The sequence below is a fragment of the Tripterygium wilfordii genome, chromosome 5, assembly GCF_013401445.1.
Source record: "Tripterygium wilfordii isolate XIE 37 chromosome 5, ASM1340144v1, whole genome shotgun sequence".
In the NCBI taxonomy this organism is placed as follows: domain Eukaryota; kingdom Viridiplantae; phylum Streptophyta; class Magnoliopsida; order Celastrales; family Celastraceae; genus Tripterygium; species Tripterygium wilfordii.
In genome coordinates this window covers 2,008,075-2,028,922 of record NC_052236.1, presented here as the reverse complement: position 1 = coordinate 2,028,922, position 20,848 = coordinate 2,008,075, and the positions used below count along the sequence as shown (strand labels likewise).

The window sequence follows — 20,848 nt, the reverse complement described above, 5'->3', positions numbered from 1 at the left end:
TGGCATGTTTCTCTCTCATTCGGTAACAGTTTTATGTTATAATGTGCCCGTGTGTTAAAGCGGTTGTGTTGATTTTTAACGCTAGCTGTTAAGCTGTGAAAAAAAAACTGAGCTTAAAACTCTGAAATAAGCTGTGAGATGTTTGGTGAAGGTGTTAATTGTTGTTAGTGGTTAGGTTGTGTAAATTATATTATTTGTATTATTATTAATTTATAAGTATAATTTATTGGGTAAAAATTATAATTACTTTAATTTAATATTTAAATTGTAATATAATATGAATTATATAAATATATTAATGAATAAATACAATTTAATATATATAATTATAAATGTACAAATATAACTTATTATGAGAATTAATAATTCATTAGTGTTATTAATTTAATACAATATTTATTAAAAATTAAATACAATAATAGTACATTTTGTAGTTTATTAAGGATTTAATTTAATTTAATTTATATAAATATTATTTAAATATTTAAAGCAGGTGGGTCCCATAGTTTTTAAATAAAAAATAAAAAACTTAACTTTAAGTATGTGGGATCCACGTGGGTCGCACATGAAAAATAAAAAAATCACTTAAAACATGTGGGATCCACTTGGGTCCCACATTAAAAATAAAAAAGCTTCCCAATGCCTTTTCTGGCAGGGCAGTCCCACCTCGTTTTGCGAGTGGTATCGCCTAGTTGTATGGGGTCGTTTGGTGAAGCGGGTAGTTAAAGCAGGCCGCTTCGCCAAACAGAATAAATGTTAGTGCATCTTATTTGACTGTTAATCCTGTGTTCCCTGAACGATCTAAGCACATTGGTGTTGATTATCACTTTGTTCGAGAACATGTTCTTCACAAGGATGTTATCGTTTGTTTTGTTCCTTCTATTGCTTAGCTGGTTGATGTTTTCACCAAGCGTCTTGCAACACCACGATTCACCACTCTTCAGGACAATCTATCTGTTGTGTCTCTACGTCCAGATTGAGGGGGCGTATAGTGTATGTGTATACAAAGGTCATTTATGTAAACTTACAAATGTTTTCTCATATTTATATATGACATCATGACACTCAATTGAATAAGCCAAGGATACAATTCTACAAATCTCATTTGAGCTTTTCCTTTTTTACTAAATATTTTGAATAAGTTCTTTTTTAAATACCTCTTAGAAATATTTTCACATTGAAATCAAACCTTAAACACATATATCCTTAACCCAACCAATTCTCATGGTTATAAGTAGAATAAGTTGACACCTCTAGTCACCGTATCAATTATTCTATAATACATTAAAGGCCAAAAGTGCGACGTACAATCTCATAACATTAAAGGAGCTCAGATATTGACATGTAAACTGGGGATTATTTTTTTACATGTCAACCTTACTGTTATTACTGAAAAATCTCAACCTGTTCACAGTCTTAAGCACTGACTAAACCCCTCATGAACAAAAACTAGAGCAAGCTTAATCCAAAGAAAGTAAAACAGCACCCCATAGAAACATAAAGAGGGAATGCAACTCCAAAGTATTGCGGCCACCCGATTGACGTTAACTAAGACAACTCCAAATAAACCACTGCAACTTGCTCCATATAAGAATCAATTCTAGCGCATGTAAAGCATGTTCCAGTACTCCAAATATTAGAAGCACAAAGACAAGCCAAGAAGTCCCTTTCTACAGGGTGAAATACCTATCATTTGTAATGCAGACTCAATGAGATTGTAGAAGTTCACAATAGCATTTGCATACGACTAAATTTAAAATCCTACATCTAATCCTACACTGCTTAACAGTTGGACAAAGACTGCATACTAATCTATATATACATTCAGCTGTTTAGAGACTTAACTACTGCTCTTGCTTGATTTGTGGGCTCTTCTCAAAACCACCATAGTCTATGATGTCCCTTGGGGTACTGGCTGAAACTATACTTCCTCCATTATATCCGTCCATCAAAAGTTTCCCAATTTTTGATCTCCACTCTGAGCTATCCTTCTCATTCCTCCTGTCGTGAACAACTCTGTCGCAATAGTTTAGCATTGTTCCTAAGCCAGTATTCGGCATCCAACCATATTTCACCAGTACTTGTGCCTCACCTTCACTCACGTCTTCTCCAACCTTAAAAAGAGAGATGCTGGTGTGAGAAAAAAAAACCATAAAACAATAAGGTACATGAAATGAGAATAGAAGAAGTAGAGTGCTTTATATTCCTTGTACAGTTATCCATTTGAAAAACTAATATCCAAGCCAGTGAAAAAAACAGAACATTCTGAAATGAAATGATTACTCTTACTCTGCCTCCCCATACTAGTTTGAATGTTAGGAATAACAACAATTTAGATGCAGATCAGATGGGTAGAAATGAAGACCAGTTGTTTGGTCCCCAAGAAGATATCGGAGGTTAGTTGGTAAGTTGATCTATATGACAGTGACTGGTCGTAATATCTACTTTGCAGTGACAGAGCATTGGAAGTAGTATGTCAAATAGAGAATGCATTAAAATCATTACCGTTAATGCTTTATTCTCAATCAGGTTAATCCTGCCACAATTAGTAAGCTTCATAGCAATGACCAAACGCTTTATCTGCCAGTCAACGGATAAGGAATCTACGAGCTCAAAGAAATATGTAGCAAAGCCATACTCAGGACGTTCCAGTACAATTCTGCAGGGAAGTGAAAAATATCACTATCTTCCAATATAAAGGGTGCAATGGTGCATTAATTAAAAAAAAATTGCATTGCACATCAATGACCTGTTATGCCTTTCAAAGACGAATATAAATGACTGTAGCTCTCGGCACCAACCCCATTCAGCAGGCCACTTGCGAAACCTCAGATATCGTGACTTCAAAGAGAGAGAAAGAGAGAGAGCAGAAGGAAGATGAAGAGAAGCAAATAATGATAAGTGACTCGCAAACTTATTTCAAAATAGAAGATTGAATTGACATCATGGCTTTCTTGTTTGCCATATGAAACCACTAGGTTACAAGAAAGTCATTACCTGTTCCACAAGTGAGAATAGACAATCCAGGCAATAACTAGGTTTTTCACCTTTTGTGCACTGTATAGGAGCAAACTTTAATAACGAGTTGCGCTGAAAGAAAAGCTGTCCCCACAAATTAAGAAAATATGTGAATATGTGATATCAGAAGCCAATCAATATATGCAGAGCACAATATGGTATGTAGAAATTTAAGCAGGATTCTTCAATCCAAAATGATAAAGGATAAATCTTTTTGGCCCACAAGACTAGTATCCAAGGTCTGTCATCTCCATGTATCTCAAATTTCTTTTTACACAATTTCAAAGTATCCACAAGTAAACACATCAAGGAATATCTCATGCAAATTATATTGGATACTGACTCAATAAGACATATGCAGGCCAACTTAGAAGTATCTGTGATTCATAGGGTAAATGACAATAACATTGTTAGAGTAAACATGGAGAATGAGATGTCTCATCCATAAAGAATATGATGTGTTTATATAACCTGAGTTATATATTTTAGTATGTTGCATAGAAAATGTACATGACGTATACCCTTCTCTTCAAAACCGTACATGTAAAATTTTTAACTGTACGATAGTCACAGTAAAAAGATTATAGAAACTACAGTCCCTCTGCTAAAGCTATCCAAAGTCATGGATTTATGTAATTTCAGTACTTTGGTAAATATATATCCAGGTGTATGACACAGATAATATTTCAGTTTGAATCTGAAACCCTTCTGTCATTCTCTACTCTTTTTCTTTGTTTCTATACTCGGTCTCAATTCTCTTACGTTTTTTTCCAACTTGGTAAGGGAACATTGATGCCACCTTAACTCACCCAGGTTGACGACATAGCATTGCTACTGGAATATCTTTAAGTTCTAACGGTGCTTAATAGAGAAACAAAATCAGCAATGATGAATGTATACTATTTTTAGCCTTCTCCTTAACCCTATTTGAGAAACCCAAGGAATAACTTTACATCTGACAGTAGCACATTTGCAACAAAGCATTTCATTTGTTACAATATTAAAAGTTTCCTCTAGCCCGGCAAGTTTCTACAAGCCATAGATAATGTTTCATGGTTCTACGAAGAGATCCAATAATTTAGGTGTAACCGATTCAATCAATATACAAATGTTTAAGAAACCCAATCTAAGGGTTTTATCATATAAATGGGTGCCTTCGGGTATCTCCAGACATAATCACCTCACTACTGCAAATTGGGCTAGATCCATTCTGGATTGGATGTCTTCAGAGGTTTCAAAATTGAATGTGCCACCCGAGCATGTATTGTCTTTTATCTCAAGTTTAAAAAGACAGAAGAAGAAATTACAGCATTAAGGCACACATTCTTTTTCTTTTCCCTGATAAATTAATGGATTGTGGTTTACAAACAACTTACAGAAAATAGCAACAGGTTTTGTGTGTAATCTGTGTTTGACTATGGATGTGCGACTAGAATGTAAACAGAAAATAACAATATAATATGATATAGCAACCACATTTTGCATTGGGATGCAATTTTATGCAGTCAACAAGACAAAACAAACATCCATGTAACTATGTAACACTTCTTTTTGCCACACTGATCAGTGGCAGTGAACTAAAAGAATGCAAGTTCATTGCCATATTTCAATGGAATTCCATTTGGACTTAGCTTGCATTTTGATTAACTGTCTTTACATAATCCTAAATTTAGTTTCCATACTGTTTATTATGTTTAACAAATTTAGGATCATTCGAAAAATATATATATATATAATAACTTGAGGATAGTCATCATAAGTCATTAAGAAAGCGGTGAACTATATTTTTTCAGATTGCAGACACCTATAGAAATCATTATATGGTAACAGGGATTCAAAAGAGTGTCAAATAAAACGGTATAACAAAGCAATAGCTTGGGGAGGAAATGATTTCATGATTATTGCCAACCTTTGATATCACGGCTTCAAGATCTGTTAAGCTATCTTGGTTGAGGGATTCATCAAGGGTCTCATCACTCTCCATCTCTCCATAAAGTTTAATCTCATCAACTGACACTCCTTTATCAATTAACACCTGAAAATGAAACTTTTAGGCAGACTAGGCGAAATTATAGGTGAAAGAGGAGATAATAGTAGTACCTGCAAGAGCTCAGGAGCATCTTCCTTCAGTGCAGCTTCTACTGAATCACTGTAGCATTTGAACAAAAAAAAAAGGCCTTAAGAAAAGTTGGCACAAAGACAAAATTTTAATGCATGCACATCTGTGATGAAATATTACGTGGCAGTTTTCTTCCTTTTACGGGAGCGGTTGATCCTTATTGGTTTTGCCACTTTTGGAACAACAGGGCTATACTCAAGGGCAGAACGTATAACATTTCTCGTGCCCTTGTATTGATCTGAGATATTTGATTCTAAATGCTCTCTAGACGCCAGTAGTTTCATTCGATCTCTCAGTGGCATATGGTCCAACTTGTCTCCACCAAATTGATCAGGCATATCAATTTCACTTTTCACTGGCTGTATCATCATCACTATCCGAGACTTGTCCCAAATTGTTTGGGGTTGGCTACATGAATCCTTAAGTTGATCAGAGATACCTGGTTCACTTTTCACTGGTTGTATGTTTAGGGAAATCTTAGAGAGGGCATCCTTTTTAGGTCCGTGCATATCCTTGTTGTCCAACGGTTCAACCTTAACTTTAGCAGGTGTCAGTAAAGTTGAGCCAGACATATTTAACATGCTCAAAGATGAACATTCCTTTCCATCACATGAGCTTTGTTCCATGGATGATCTCTGAGATGAGTATGTCCTATCACATTCTTTCACATCATTACTCAAATGTGTCACTACAGTAGCCCCTGGATAACAATCAAATGCTTGTGAATGTAGGTTAGTGGTGAAAGATACCAACGCACAGTGATTGCTTGAACTGTTGACCGAAGTTGTGGAAAGAACAGAAGAAACATTTTCATGAGTCTCATTTGATTGGTTTTCAGCTTCTTTGAAGTCTTCAAGAACTGAACAAACCTCTTCTTTGATTCTCCCAGCACAATTTTGAACAATCTCTTCAGAAAATCCATGAGAATTGACCTGCGTGAGAGTAGCATAAGCAAAATTCTTTACACCTAATTGGCTAATGCATATCCTTCTTCCATCATGAAATTCCCTAAATAAAAATGTCCATTATTCTTCGGATTATGCTTGAAACCCCCAAAAAGTGACCCCCAAAAGACCCCCATTTAATGTGGAGTGTTGGATGTGAAGTGGGGCCTACATGTGTGTTTCTAATCAATGGTTATTTTAATGCTACATAGATTTGGGGGAGTTTTGGGGGTCTCTAGCATTGTCCATATTCTTCAATACCACTAAAACATGAACTCTACTTTAAGAACCAATCAAAGAGAACATTAGAAAAAACCAAACTGATAAAAGAGGACACTAAAAAACGAAACAATCCAAGTGCAAAAGATATTCTATGCTTCACCAAAAAAAATGTAAAAAGAGAAGATTCAAAAAACCACACATTAATGTAAAAAAACCTTCACACACATTAACTAAAACATACAAAACATACAGTGAGGGACAAATCAATGTCTTGCCATCTTGGAATTTCAGCTTGACAAGTGTGTTACATGCGCTTGTGGTAGAAATCTTAAATTTAAAGTGTAAGTCACTCTTTGTTTCTTCTTATTTTTACTTTCAACATTTCAAAATCAAGTCGAACCATAATCAGCACCAAGTTTATCCCATTAACTCTAAAAGCATATATCCTAAACTACTAATCTGTCTTTTACTAATTCTCAAACTGAAGCTTTGACTGTAATCCGGAAAAGTAGATACTTGTTAATTCAGCCAGCAGATTCTAGTCATTTGACTCTGTCAACACCATAAATCCAGTTTGGATGGTATTTACTATTCTGTTTTTACCGCGAAGGGAGCTCAAGGCCCTAAACTCAGCTTCTAGAGTACCATTAAGACCCAACTGACACCCATAAGTTTCCAAATAGCTGCCCAAACATACATGACCAAGCGCAGTTCAAGAAAATATGATTTATGGACTTTTGATCAGCTTTTCAGATGCATGCATCCATTAACCATGGAGTAGCCCATTTTCTGTAAACTATCAATGGTCAAACCTCTTTCCATGAAGCCTTCCCAATGGAAGAAAGCGCTCTTAGGGGTTCTTACGCTTCCAAATAAAACACCAAGTTGGGTGAGGGTTGCTGTGAAAGCTTTTGATGAGCTCCAATAGAAAGGTTAACAATTCTTGACCAAAAGAAACAGTTCAATAATTCCATTGGCTTGGACTCTGCCCTAGTAACTTGGGCAATTCTCATATGTCAAGCATCATATGTTAAAATTGAGTAAAACTAACTGGAATAGTTCATGGGAAAGAAAATACAAGGGGTAAGAAGGTGAAGGAAGTTGTTGTGTGAAACCTGAAACTAGTACAAATCTTATATATATACCCCCAAGCCGACATTCAAGTGTGTGTGTGGGTGTGCTTGTAGGTGTGGGAGTCAAATTATCTACAACACTATACATGTAAGTACGCCTAGGTGTGCCTTATTATGGTCCCTTGACAACATTAGGAAGGAGGATACAAAAAGGGAAGAGGAAACAGACATGAAAAAGATAAGGACTAATTCTAGCTTTTTCACTCGCCTGATTTCTTCAGCCTAAAACACTCAACCAAAACTGAAGGATAAAATTAAAAATAGAATGAGAAACATATTTATATTAATTTAGTTTAAGTGTTGTATATATATGAAGGAGCTCTTCACCTAGTGTAATCTAGTCCTTGGAACTTGAACCAGGGAAAGATTTGGATACCCTAACACTAATAATAATTGTAACGAAAAAACATGAGTACTCAAAAAAAATTACCGTAAATATTACAAATCTGAGTGTTACACTTTCTACAAAATAAAGGTAGCTTAATTACCTGACGAACTGGTTTCACCAACCCCAACAACTTCCTGCATATTAACATAGAAAAACAACATTTGTAAGTTTTATGGTTTGCTACAAGCAGGAATTGGGTCAAACACAATAAAAAGACACATTTGAGCACAGGGTTATGACTTAAAAAACGCCAATAACCAGCAAGGAATATGTTACCTTTCCAGTAGCAACCTTTGGCGCTTTTTAAGTACAATGTGATCAAGATCATCCACAGAGTCACTGTCACTGCTATTCTTGACCTTAAGTCCAAGCATCCCTACATCAGATATGGAATTTGTACCAATTTCCAATAAATTAAACAGGCCATCATCTGAAGGCTCAACCTTTACTTCGTCAGGAACATTTGACACCTTTAAAAAAAATCAGAAAATTTGTCATTAACTTTCTCCAAAAGACCATCATTCAGTAAAACATGATTTTTTATTTCCACAAGCACATGCATTAACCAGTGCCTGGCTGCAGAAAATTCACATCCAGGCAATAACTAGCATTCATTAACGAATAAAGAGTAAACAAAAATTTGACTGCACAGACTAATCTGCCAGCTCTGCTATTTGGTTCAAGAACTGCACAAACAAAAATAACTAGCATTCTCTGGACACTAATTCATATTCTGGAAACACATCATATACAAGAGCACATTGCATCACATCGACCAGGGGAAAAAAAAAAACCAATACGAAATTTAATCTGCCAGCTCTGCTATTTGATTCAAGATCTGGTCTGGGTGAATTCGAATTGTTTCAATTTTACCTTTTCACAGCACTGCATCAATCAAGGTATCGATACTACCAATTTAACACACAATGCAGGGGTGTGGCATCTGCCATGCCCTAGAAGGCTAGAACCTCACGGACAAACTACAAAGATGTTCAAAATATCATGCACAGACAACTATAACTGTGTAATTTGTGTTTTATGGGCACAGCTTGGTAAAGCTTTCCTTTGCTTAATGTATTTCCATCAGTTTCATACCAACAAGGGCAAAAAAAGAAAATACGAAGTGTTCATGCCCTTCAGTGTTAATTTTTTGGCCTACATGATACGAAGGCAAGTCCAAGAGTATGATTTTAAAAAGAGGTTGGATCTCTTGGGTATGAAGGACTAAAATAGGCCATGTCAAAGAAGAATTGAATGGACTGTAAGGCCTTATAATTTTGCACCATGATCTATTTTGAATTGAAAGATCTTGCTTTTCAGATTAGGGTTCCTTGTAACTTCAAATATCACACCAAATTAAAACTAATAACCTGTGAATTGCAGCATCCAAATTCCTTCTCGAAAACAACATCAACATTGGCCCTGCAAGCAAGCAAGCAAACAAAAAAATAAAATCCTTTCAAATACTGAATATCTAGTTCTATTACCAAACATCCATAAACAACTCTCAAAAATGATAACTATAAAATTTAAACCAAAAAAAATTCGCTCACTCCGTTGGAGCTTCTTCATCTTCGGATTTCACGTTTTGTAGAGGCGAATGCGTCTTCTCTGAGGACACTAACAATTTCCATCGTTTGATCAAGGGTAAATGGTCGACCTCTTGCGCCATTGTTTTTTGAGCTTTCAATTCGCTAGTTCGTTCATCACACCCCTTCTTTACTGCACGCGACAATACAAAATTGACTGATAAATAGAAATCGAGAAGATAGCTGAATCGAGAAATTGATTGGGTATTCGAAGAAATTGGAGAACGAGAGAGGGAAGGCGTTTGGATTTAGTGAGACGTGAAAGTAAGCTGTGGCGCGGGAGGTGTGAAAAATGGGGGCCAAGAAGGCGTGTTTAAGCTTCACGAGATTCACTCTCGTCAAACACAATTTCCTGTACGGAGTATGATATACCAACGCAACAAAACTCTATATGCAGTCTAGGGCTCCGGTTGCGCCAGCTTATTGGCGACGGAGTATCCGCTAGAATATAGCCGGTTGAGACTAGTGAGAAGTGTGTTTGGAAGTTGGAACTTAGTTTCCTTTTTTTAATTTCTAAAAAGGATTTTCAAACAAATTTTAGAAACAGAAAGGCCTATTTTGTTGTGACCAAGGCCCATTCTAAAAAGCTCATTGTTGTTGAAAGTTGAAACCACATAATGGTAAAACAGAAAATTGGGTCAAAATGGCCCGATTTGGGCTAATGCCGGATCTCTGACTTTTGGTGACTGTTCCGGCTGATCAAGGCCTGGGATGTGTAGTTCTCTCGCCGAGCAACCCTTCCAGTGTGGTGGCCACAGTTGATGACTCCTCTAACGTCCAAATCGGGCATTTGAAGCTACAGTGGTCGTGGCCTTGCGAAGGAATTTTCGACGACCACAGTGACTGTTGATGGCTGGGCTTGATCGAAAATGGATAGTGGAAGTCCAGAGCTTCATTTCGGTGGCCTGGAGCCCCGGATCAATGGTCGGATGGCGATGTGATGTGGGGGAGATGGTGCAACGTTGGGAGAGAGAGGAGAGGAGAAGAGAGAAGGAGGAAAGTTCATCTTATTCGTAAAATTGCCGCTGGACCCTCTCCAAAGTTTTACAAAACATCAAAAAGTATTTTTGGTTTTTGAAAACAGAAAATTATTTTCAATTTTACAAAACAAATCTCTTAAAACAACCACTCAAATGAATTTTCACACCTATTTTAATTTTCAAAAAAAAAGACAATTGTTTTGGAAACTGTAATCAAGACTTAGTACCATTTGTATTTTGATATTTTAGGAATCCAACAATATATTTTTGTTTAAAACAAAAATCAAATTCACATGACAAATATGTATATGCAATGTTTTTAGTTTGTATTCAACGATCCAGAATTGTCATGCTCTTTTCAAGTTGAATTTGATTTTTATTTGAAATAAAATAATATATCGTTCAATTCGTAAAACTAATAAAAATACAAATATAATTTTTTCAACATTAAAAAGCTCAAAATCAATTGATGGAGATGTTGATATTATCGTTGATAGTAAATATATTTTCTACATAAGAGACTGGTTATCCTTTCGACATGTTGATTGATTTCTAGTTTGTCATGAGAGAGGATGGGTTAGTGTCAGCGGGTCTACAGGTTTGGACACATGCATTGGCTTGACAGTTATGTAGGGTGTTTGATGGAAAGATATGTCGAGGGGCTGAGTAACTCTCATAAAAAGTCAAGCATGGAGTTGCACCATAAATTTCAGCAAGCTTTTCAACATCTATCGAAAAAAGAAAATCTTGGAATGGTAAAGCTCTGAGTGGGTATACTTCTTATGGTGGAGTATGATTGTCGGTAAAGATAATGTTATAGAAAAAGCTATGGAGGATTATTCTCGGTGTATAATGTTGTGACTATCAGTGAAGACAATGGTATAGCGAAAACTATGGAGGACGATTCTCAGTGTAGAGAGTTGTGACTGCCACTGAAGACAGTGTTATAGCGAATGTTATGGAGTTTTATTTATCAAGGTGGAGGTTTTTAGGTTTGATCAATAAATTTAGGATTGGGTCTAATCATGTGTAGAGGCGAGGTCTGTTGCTGGTTTAGCATTTTCTAGAGTTACAATCGGGACGGGGGTTTAGCCGTCCAGACGCTCGGTTATGTGAAGCAGCAGAGGAGCCTTTCTAGATACCCTTACTAAACAGCCTTCCTCGAGAAAGCTTGAAGACTTGCTGTTTATTATAAATAATGGGCTTGTTTTCTAGGGTTGTAACCTAATTATCATTGTTGTAAAATCGGGCTATGAGTAGTCGCCACTGGCCGCTACGCCCAACCTGTAATCGGGTCACTTAATTGGTGACCCAATAAAGCCCTGACTAGGCATTTTTTTTGAATTTTTCCATCCAAAACGACGTCGTTTCGGATGGATTTGTTATACAAAATGCAGCCTTAAAATCGAGTCTTCCTCCCCATTTTCGCGACAGAACCAGTGCTTCCTCCCCATACCCCATTTTTGCAACACAACGGCACAACCAGTGTTCTTCCTTCCCGTTTTTGAGCTTGAATGGCAAGGTTAGAGTGGTATCAGTCAGAGATTGAAGGAGTTCCTAGGGCTTGGAGGGAATGTTTGGAAGAAAACAAGTCATTTTTGCTTATGAAAGTAAAAGTGTCAATGAGTTCAATCCCGATAAGTCTTAACTCCTAAACTCCTAGATCATTTTTTTCTCATAAATGGGAATTGATTAATATTTTTTTATCATAATGAATGTTAGCCGGGTGGTGGAGTAACTATGGTGGTAGTACACCAAACTTGAAGAAGATGACAATTAGGATTCTCTCATTGACCACAAGTTCATCTGGTTGTGAGAGGAATTGGAGTACATTCGAAGGGGTAAGCGACTTTTACAATTTTGCTTATGATTGTTTTTGGTATTTTTTAAATTTAATTGGCAACCGCTTATCTTGTAGGTGCACACTAAAAAGAGGAATAGACTTGATTCAGAAAGATTGAACAACTTGGTGTATATTCAATTCAATGCAAAACATCTCTATAAGAAGGAAAGAGTGAGTAATGATAAAGATGTCCTTCAAGCAGATGATTGTAGTAAATCTCAACATTGATTGGTTGATGGTGTTGATGACAAGAATGTTGTTGATCCCGTGACCGAAGCAACATGGGAGGTACTTGATCAAGCGGTGGGAGTGGATGAAACGGTTCAACCTAGAAGGAGCACTAAGAATATAAGAGAAATTGATGAGGAAGAGTTTGTGTCGGAGGAGTCATCCGAAGAAGATGATGGATGTGACTTTGAGTTCGATGAAGAAAGAGATGTGCCTCTAGTGGAGGAGCAGGATGATATTTTTGAGAATGATGATTGATGAGTGATGCTTGAAGCCTTGAATTTGGATGATAATATGATATGTTATGCTCCTTTTGTTTTTGTAATTTTTGTGTACTATTGAATTTGAATGGATTTTTAATTATGATGATTTTTTGAGTTTGGATGATTTTTTTCATTTATATTGTGTTTATTACACATTTATATATGATATGTATTGCATATATATATATATATAATTAAAAAAATCAAAATGATTAATTCGATTAATCATATTAATCCCTAGTCCCCGTGTACCGCCTAGCAACCGACTAGCGATTTTTGCAACCTTGCTAATTAATTTTTTTTTCTAGGTTTAGAGAGGCAATTGAGAGAGATGAAAAGGGATAACTTTGCGGCGATCTCTTGGGGTTTAATTGGGTTCAAGCTGTGAGAGAGAATTGAGTGTGTAGTTGTAACTATTTGTTATATAGTGGATTTTCTCTTGGTATTCTTTTGACAACGCCGTGGTTTTTTTCTGTTGGACTAAGACTTGGTGTCTAGGTCAACAGTGTGTTTTTGATGATTATGTGCCAAAATGTGTGTGAGCATGATTGACCTGAATATGTCTTAAAATGTGGGAAAGCATGATTTGGTAGTTGCTTGCCAAAATACATGTTTAATGTTTCAACTATGATTACATTTGATTCAACGATTGATTTGCTAAATGCTTATAATGCTCTATGTGCAAGGTTGATTGTTTGAACTGAAACTTCACATGGACATTCATATAAATGTGATTATGTGTTCCATACTAAAAGTTGGATTATTTGAACGTGACTAACCTATGTTTCAAGCATGAAGCTCAAACAAGCTTACAAGCATTTTTTGAGATCATTTCAGGTTCAGCTTTTATATGTGTTTTTTCGGTAGTCCAAGAATGGTCTTGGAAGACCTAGGACGTGCTAAGAAATACCTAAGCACCTTGCTAAATCCACTAGAAGAGGTTGTTCTAAAATTGAAAAGTTTTACCTAGTTATGGAAAGTGCCAAGTTGGCTAAGTTGAAGATAAGTTACATTTATTGAAGAGAAGTTGATCAAGTTTCAATTAGAGATCAATTTTATTCAGCAACATTTGAAGTTAAGATTGCCAAAAGAAGACTTTTGATTTGAAGCGTTTTTGGAGATTAAAGGAGGAAGTTCACTTTCCTTATATGCAACCAAGATTCAAAAAAAAAATCTCCTAGTCATTTGAATTTCGAATGGAGAAGAGAAGAAGACTTTTGGAGATTATACGAGATGATTTATTTCCTTACATGTTTGGCAAAGATTTCTCTATTGTGAAAAGAATAAGTTTCCATCTTTACAAGACCTAGAATCGTGGAAGCTAAGATTGGAATGTGGAGAGAAGACTTTTGTCATTTAAGGTTGATTATCTTACCATATGAAGAGAGAACTAATTTCCAAGAATGAAGAAGGATGCCAAGAGGAGTTTCCATATTGATGAGTGCTGATTTTGTTTACAACAACAATTGATTTTCTCATTGATCATGCGAGCCTTCCGCATTAGTCGCAAGAGGAGAATCAAGGAGATTTTCATGATAAAGATGAGATAATTTTCGTGCCAATGATGATGTCTTAAGTGCTGATTTTGATTTACAAGTCTAAAGAGAGAATCAACAACAAATTTTCTTTTATCAAGAGCTGACCTAGAGCTGACCTTGAGCAGATCTTTCTAAGTCATATTAAGAGAGCTGAATATCTCTAGTTAATTCTCAAGGTATTATGGAGCCATAATTCAAAGTCACAAAAGAAGGGAATCATGCAACTATAGTCGGCCATATATCTCATTCAAAGGAAGTGTTCTAGTTTTCATATATCATGAAGATTACACAAGACTAATTCCTGATTTCATGGAGAAGATTTTCTATCAAATAAATGAGAGATTACATTGTCTATTTTGAAGAGAAAATCGGGGGTTAAACAAGTGCATCAAATCAAAGAATTCAAGACATGATTGAAGCCTTTGACAAGTCCTAATCTCTAGTATATTAAGCTGGCCGTGCATCAAGACAAAAAAGGAGAACACTTTGCAACCATATTAAAAAGCCGTGCACTATCACTACTCTTTTAATTCTCTCATTCTCTTACAAGCAAGTATACTCTGTGATTTTAATTTCTCCTACCCGTGAGTATACTAGTATTTACAAGTGCTTTTCTATAGCTCCTACACTTTCATATAAGTTATCCTACTTGTGAGCTTTACAAAAGATTGAGAGTTCCTATCTCCTAAACACTATCTGTTTGAGAGAAACATTTGTACTTAAACCGTGTAACCCTTTTGAGGGAACCCTTGTAAGTTGTTAGGAAGTTTTGTGGTTTAGATTTAAAACCACGTGTGTAATAGTTAGGAGGGTGAACTTGTGAAAACCTCTTAGTTTCGGTGGTGAACTCTAGAAAATCACCGTTTTCATAGTGGATTGAACTCCTAAGCAAGGGTGCTTAGGGAGTGGATGTAGGAGGACTTGATGAAGTCGCCGAACCACTATAAATCACTGTTTGCATTTCTCTTAACTCTACTCTTTATATTTCTTTTATTGCACTATACTTGCTTGTTTGCTGTCGTATACGTACTTGTCATAATTCTGTGATGTTTAAGGCATTGATTTCAAACAAACTTAAAACACTTCTAAGCATTTCATATTTAAGCTACATGTTTACATATTATTATTCAAAGTCTGATTTGTAGTACACACTAATTGAATTATACCCGTGTGTTACTTAGTGTATCAAATATTTATATTAGGTTCAAGATTACATGCTAGAGAGTATTCATTGATTTCTCATTTCATATACATATATTTGTTTAAGATTTATTTTGTCCATATATATATATATATCTAATTCTAACAATAAACAAAATAATAATAAACAAAATCAAAAAACGTTTAAAACCATTTTGGCGGTTAAACCATCCGGTGGAGGTATGAGCAGATATTTAAATGCAGAAGCATAAATAATTTAAAGCATTGAGGCGGTAGAACCGGCCAATTAATTGATAATCATAAATAATTTAAATGAAGGCGGTTAAACCAGCCAACAACTTGTATTAATTTGCATCTATGTATAACATATATGTGTTTGTTTGATGCATAAATTGAAATTTACAGACGACTTGTGATATCTATGATATCTGTCTGTTGCATAATTTAATACTTACACAGATGTTTTAGATATCTATGATATCTGTCTGCAGACTTGTGCAAACATATATGTATGCAAGCATATATGAAAGCAGTTTTAAGAAACTAACCTACTGCGGGAGCTTCCTAAGAGACTTCAGAAGAGGGAGGTTTTTTAAGAGAGAGTTGTGAGGTGTGTTCCAAAGGCTCTCTTCTAAACTACATGTCTTCTCCTTATATAGAGGGAGAGAGCATGACAAAATGTTTTTACTTTTGTTTTAATCTACTTTTGCTGTAGCTTTCACTACTTTTGTTTTAACCTACTTTTGCTGTGACTTTCACTATTTTGCTTTTTCCTGTTGCTTTTTCCGTACTGTAGACTTATATATATATATATATATCAATTGTAATTGATTTATATTGACCGTGTACTCTTACTTATGTGAGAAATCCTATATATATATAATACTTGCAAATGTCATATTGACTTAAACATATTATATATTATTTTCAGTCATTATTTGCAATATATTTGTGCGTGTTGTGTTTTGTGCCACGACTTTACTAAAGAGGATTTCTAATAGGTATTTAACAATTCACCCCTCTCTTGTGTGGCTTAAGTCCTTCATTTTCCTCCAGTCTCAGAGATTTTGTTCACATATATTTTTGTGTTGATTGTGTTTATATTCTCAGTTTCAATTCTCTATTGTCGTGTGATAAGTGATATTATCTGTTAAGATAGATCCGGGGCACATTTCCCAACATCTACCTCTTCATTGATAACGTAGATAGTGAAAATATCACTTGATCAATGAAAAAAAAAACTAAAAAAACTTGAATTAAAAAGATGGAAAAAAGTTGGGAATAGAAACTAACGAAGTAAATGACAAAAAAAGCCTTGCTCATAAGAATGATGAAAAAAAGAGTACGATAAAATATGACCGTTGAGACCATTTGGGCTTGTGGGCGTCCACAACATGTTGTCTCTTTTAGCAAAGAAACGGTCGCAAAATTTGCCATACAAGACTTACAAGAGCACCAATCAGGCAATCACCTATAAAAGCCTGAATGACCGAGCAAATGAACCACAGAGAAGAGAACAAGACAAAAGTGGCATTGGGTTTGTTGACAGGAAAAAAGGTTATTGAACCAATGCAGATGATATCGCGGCCGTCCATTCTCTGACAATGTTTCCTCGTCATTAAACCAAGCACTCTCTCTCTCCCCTCCAAAATTTTCTTCCACATCTTGCCCCAACTCTTGCTTTTCTTGGGACCTCCCTCTGTCTCTGCGTGCCATTTTCACATTCATTCATACTCTCCCTCCCTCTTCACTGCCCGGGCTAGCTTATCTGGAGAGTAGAAGTGTTTGGGGAAGAGTAAATTTATGGCTTTGTTGCTTCTACTTATTCTTTTAGGAGTTTCTGCTGTTACAGCTGATGAAGGTGAGCCACTTTCTTTCAGTTTTTCTTCTTGTTTTTTTTGCTTGCTTTGATGTGATTTTGAGTTTCCTATCTGGGGTTTTTTTTTTCTTGTGGGTTTTCTGATATTCTATTTTGCAATGCTGGCTCTGGTTTCACTTTGTCTACATGTGTTCTATTGGGCTGACTACTTGCTTCTGCCATCACAAAGTTTTTTTTTTCCTGAAGTTATCTTGATTAATTAGTAGCCTTGGGATAGTGTTATGTATTCTGGTTCTGTAAAGAAAAGTGAAGCTTTGCTTCGCTAAGAGAGATTCTATTTTTGTGAACTATTTCAGAATTTTAGTGTTCCTTTTGCTTCCATTTCAGGTTTTAGTAGGTTTGATCTTTAACTTAGGTATTAAAGAATGATAGAATGGAAGAAAAAATAGTCCTTGGTAGAAATTTATTGGGGTGGTAGATAGACTTTGATTGCTTCATTGCTAGTTATATTTGGTCATTGATTGGGGTTGGGCCACCATTCTCTAATAATTTATAACTCAACATCTTCATGTCATCAAGTAGACTGGATTCTTGTCTTGATATTTCAAAAGGACAATGATTAGAGGTTCTGCTCATTTTAAATTGCCTTGGCAATTTGATTTGATGTTTTATCACATTCTTGAAATGTTATTGCTAACATGATTTGATCCCTCTTTTTACTGTGAAGTTTACAACACGGTTGATTTCTGTCCTGCAGATTCCTTTGTTGGTGTGAATATAGGAACAGACCTTTCAGACATGCCACACCCAACTCAAGTAGTGGCTCTACTTAAAGCCCAGCAGATCCGACATGTCCGTCTGTATAATGCTGACCAGGGCATGCTTGTTGCACTAGCGAATACTGGCATTCGAGTCATGGTGTCTCTTCCCAATGAACAACTCCTTGGGATTGGTCAATCAAATTCAACTGCAGCAAATTGGGTCTCCCATAATGTTGTAGCTCATTACCCTGCGACCAACATCACTGCAATATGCGTAGGGTCTGAAGTCTTAACTGGCCTCCCGAATGCTGCACCAGTGCTTGTGAATGCCCTGAAGTTCATTCACTCAGCCTTGGTGGCATCCAATCTAGATCGCCAAATCAAAGTTTCAACGCCCCTTTCTACCTCTATTATTCTTGATTCTTTCCCTCCTTCCCAAGCCTTCTTTAACCGCTCATTGAATCCAGTTTTGATTCCGATGCTTAACTTTTTGCAGTCCACAGGTTCCTATCTCATGCTCAATATATACCCTTACTATGACTACATGCAATCAAATGGTGTAATTCCATTAGACTATGCACTCTTCAAGTCTCTCCCTTCAAACAAAGAAGCAGTTGATGCTAACACCCTTGTCCACTATTCCAATGTGTTCGATGCCATGGTTGATGCTGCATACTTTGCCATGGCATTCTTGAACTTCACTAATATTCCCATCGTAGTGACTGAATCGGGCTGGCCATCAAAGGGTGACTCTAATGAGCCTGATGCAACTTTGGATAATGCCAACACTTACAACAGCAATTTGATTAGGCATGTGCTGAACAAAACCGGAACTCCAAAACACCCTGGAATTGCTGTTAGTACTTACATATATGAACTTTATAACGAGGATACGAAGCCAGGTCCAGTCTCAGAGAAGAACTGGGGTTTATTTAACGCGAATGGGGAGCCTGTATACATCTTGCACCTGGCAGGGTCAGGATCCATGTTGGCAAATGATACCAATAACCAAACTTATTGTATTGCAAAGGAAGGCTCCGATCCTAAGATGTTGCAGGCTGCTTTAGACTGGGCATGTGGAGCTGGCAAGGTTGATTGTTCGGTTTTATCGCAGGGAGAACCATGCTATGAACCAGACAGTATGATTGCACATGCTACCTATGCTTTCGACACTTACTATCATCAGATGGGGAAGGCTCCTGGGACATGTGACTTTAATGGAGTTGCAGCAGTCACTACCACCAATCCAAGTAAGATCACACTTACTATCATCATATTTCCTACTTGTCAATTTTTATGCCAGTCTTAGTTTCTTCTGCATAAGGTACATTACTAAGAGTTAGTAAATCCCTTTTTGTTTCAATTGTCCAGGTCATGGTTCATGTGTCTTCCCAGGAAGGTAAAAACTCTGTTTAGCTGAATGCCTCACTTCTTATAATTTGTATTAATATATGATTCCTTCAACTCACCATTTCACCTTACGATAAACCGAGTATCGATGGGAAAATGATTAAAATTTACATTCTCTGGCATTGACGCACAATTTTCTTGCTCATGCAGCCTTGGGAGAAGTATAAATGGCACCATCTCCAATATCACAGCGCCATCTATGAACTCGACGATTTCTGATTCCGCTGCGCAGAAACTTCACCATGGAGCTTTTACACCCGTAATGCTTGCCACAGTTGGACTATGGAGCTTAGTTTTCTTGTAGTTGTAGATCATCCTCATATGTTGAGTTCTATTGGCAACTGTTCAAACAATTTTTCAAAGATTTTGTTGGGGGAAAAGTAGTTTATCGTCCATTGTACAAGGTCAGCATAGTCACCGGGTGCATAGAGAAGGTGATCCATTAAATTTTGTACAAAACAAACCGAGCTTGGACCGTTGTTGTTTCAGCTAGATCATTATTCTTCTAATGGAATCTATAATTCTTTCTTTCTTTCTTCCAGTACTTGTTTTTGGTGAATTATGTGATAGAAATGCACGAAGTCTGAATGCAGTCAAAATCTTATGTTCCAGGATGTGTGCCTTCCTCGAGCGGCTGTCCAGGAAGGCCGCTCTGCCTCAAATGAACTCCAGCAGTCCGGACAGAAATAGGGCCTGTCCGGACAGAAACCTCCGTAGCATACCCAACATTTCATGAATGTAGACTTGTTCTATTGTAATTACGGGGAGAATTTAGCAAGGATAGAAGGGAAGCAACAAACAAGATGAGGACTATTTACACTCCCTACTTAACTAAACACACCCCATTTTAAATAAACCCTAACCTAAAATATAATATTTATGAGTACACCCCAATTTCAGTTTTTTTTCTAAATTTACCCATCTACACCCGATAATTTCAGCTGTTGAATCTTACCAACGGCTGAGATTAAAATAAATAAATAAATAAAAATAAAAACCCTAACCTTACAACCCATCCTCCACCGTCGACAAATTCCTCTCCACCTTCACCTTCCAAAGCTGGCCCCATCCCTCAAGGCCTGCTCTTTCCTCCCTAGGTTCTCCACAGAAGATAGGTTGATGGGCATCAACAGAAACCAAAAGAGAAATTCTTTGTATCAACCCATCAAACATCTCAAGCATGTGTCAATTTCAACCAGGTGAAGGGCCTCTTTTTTCTGTTCAAAGCTTTGAAACAAAAACCATAGTCCTCTTCACCTCTTTTAGCACATAAAACATCTCCTCCAGGACATCTTTGGGTGGTTCTTGCTTAGAGATTTCCTCAAGCCTTGCCTCTTCTTCAGATTTGACAGTCTTGATAACTGACATGGCTGCTTCAACTTTTTCAATGGAGGGTCTTGGAGGTAGTGTTTTGTAGATACCCATAATTACA

At 36.5% G+C, this 20,848-nt stretch overlaps 2 protein-coding genes across 3 annotated transcripts; one reads left to right on the top strand and one right to left on the bottom strand.

The window, feature by feature from the left end:
• Window positions 1-1,564: 1,564 nt before the first annotated feature.
• LOC119998788 lies at window positions 1,565-9,907 on the bottom strand. 2 transcript variants are annotated; one of them, XM_038846218.1, is made up of 11 exons: window positions 9,378-9,907; window positions 9,195-9,246; window positions 8,101-8,294; window positions 7,925-7,958; window positions 5,258-6,069; window positions 5,119-5,167; window positions 4,928-5,053; window positions 2,998-3,102; window positions 2,750-2,841; window positions 2,506-2,659; window positions 1,565-2,114 (listed from the first exon to the last, which is right to left on the bottom strand). In XM_038846218.1, exons 1-11 carry the CDS (start codon window positions 9,494-9,496, stop codon window positions 1,845-1,847), a joined length of 2,007 nt encoding a protein of 668 aa, XP_038702146.1. In that variant the 5' UTR covers window positions 9,497-9,907; the 3' UTR covers window positions 1,565-1,844. The 2 variants fall into 2 exon arrangements, with proteins under 2 accessions (XP_038702146.1, XP_038702147.1); XM_038846219.1 differs by having other exon boundaries at window positions 9,360-9,477.
• A 7,020-nt stretch (window positions 9,908-16,927) lies between these two features.
• On the top strand, window positions 16,928-19,954 carry LOC119998416 (glucan endo-1,3-beta-glucosidase 2-like). The gene is made up of 4 exons (XM_038845744.1): window positions 16,928-17,287; window positions 18,003-19,256; window positions 19,378-19,405; window positions 19,567-19,954. Exons 1-4 carry the CDS (start codon window positions 17,230-17,232, stop codon window positions 19,718-19,720), a joined length of 1,494 nt encoding a protein of 497 aa, XP_038701672.1. The 5' UTR covers window positions 16,928-17,229; the 3' UTR covers window positions 19,721-19,954.
• Window positions 19,955-20,848: the final 894 nt, after the last annotated feature.

Bases quoted from the DNA above. Each gene is read 5' to 3' on its own strand.
- LOC119998788 (XM_038846218.1), bottom strand. From the start codon at position 9,496: ATGGCGCAAGAGGTCGACCATTTACCCTTGATCAAACGATGGAAATTG. The intron at 9,247-9,377 runs GTGAGCGAATTT...GCTTGCTTGCAG, and splicing joins GATGAAGAAGCTCCAACGGA to GGCCAATGTTGATGTTGTTT. The intron at 3,103-4,927 runs GTTGGCAATAAT...TTGTGGGGACAG, and splicing joins TTGAAGCCGTGATATCAAAG to CTTTTCTTTCAGCGCAACTC.
- LOC119998416 (XM_038845744.1), top strand. From the start codon at position 17,230: ATGGCTTTGTTGCTTCTACTTATTCTTTTAGGAGTTTCTGCTGTTACA. The intron at 19,257-19,377 runs GTAAGATCACAC...TCAATTGTCCAG, and splicing joins AGTCACTACCACCAATCCAA to GTCATGGTTCATGTGTCTTC. The intron at 19,406-19,566 runs GTAAAAACTCTG...TTGCTCATGCAG, and splicing joins TCATGTGTCTTCCCAGGAAG to CCTTGGGAGAAGTATAAATG.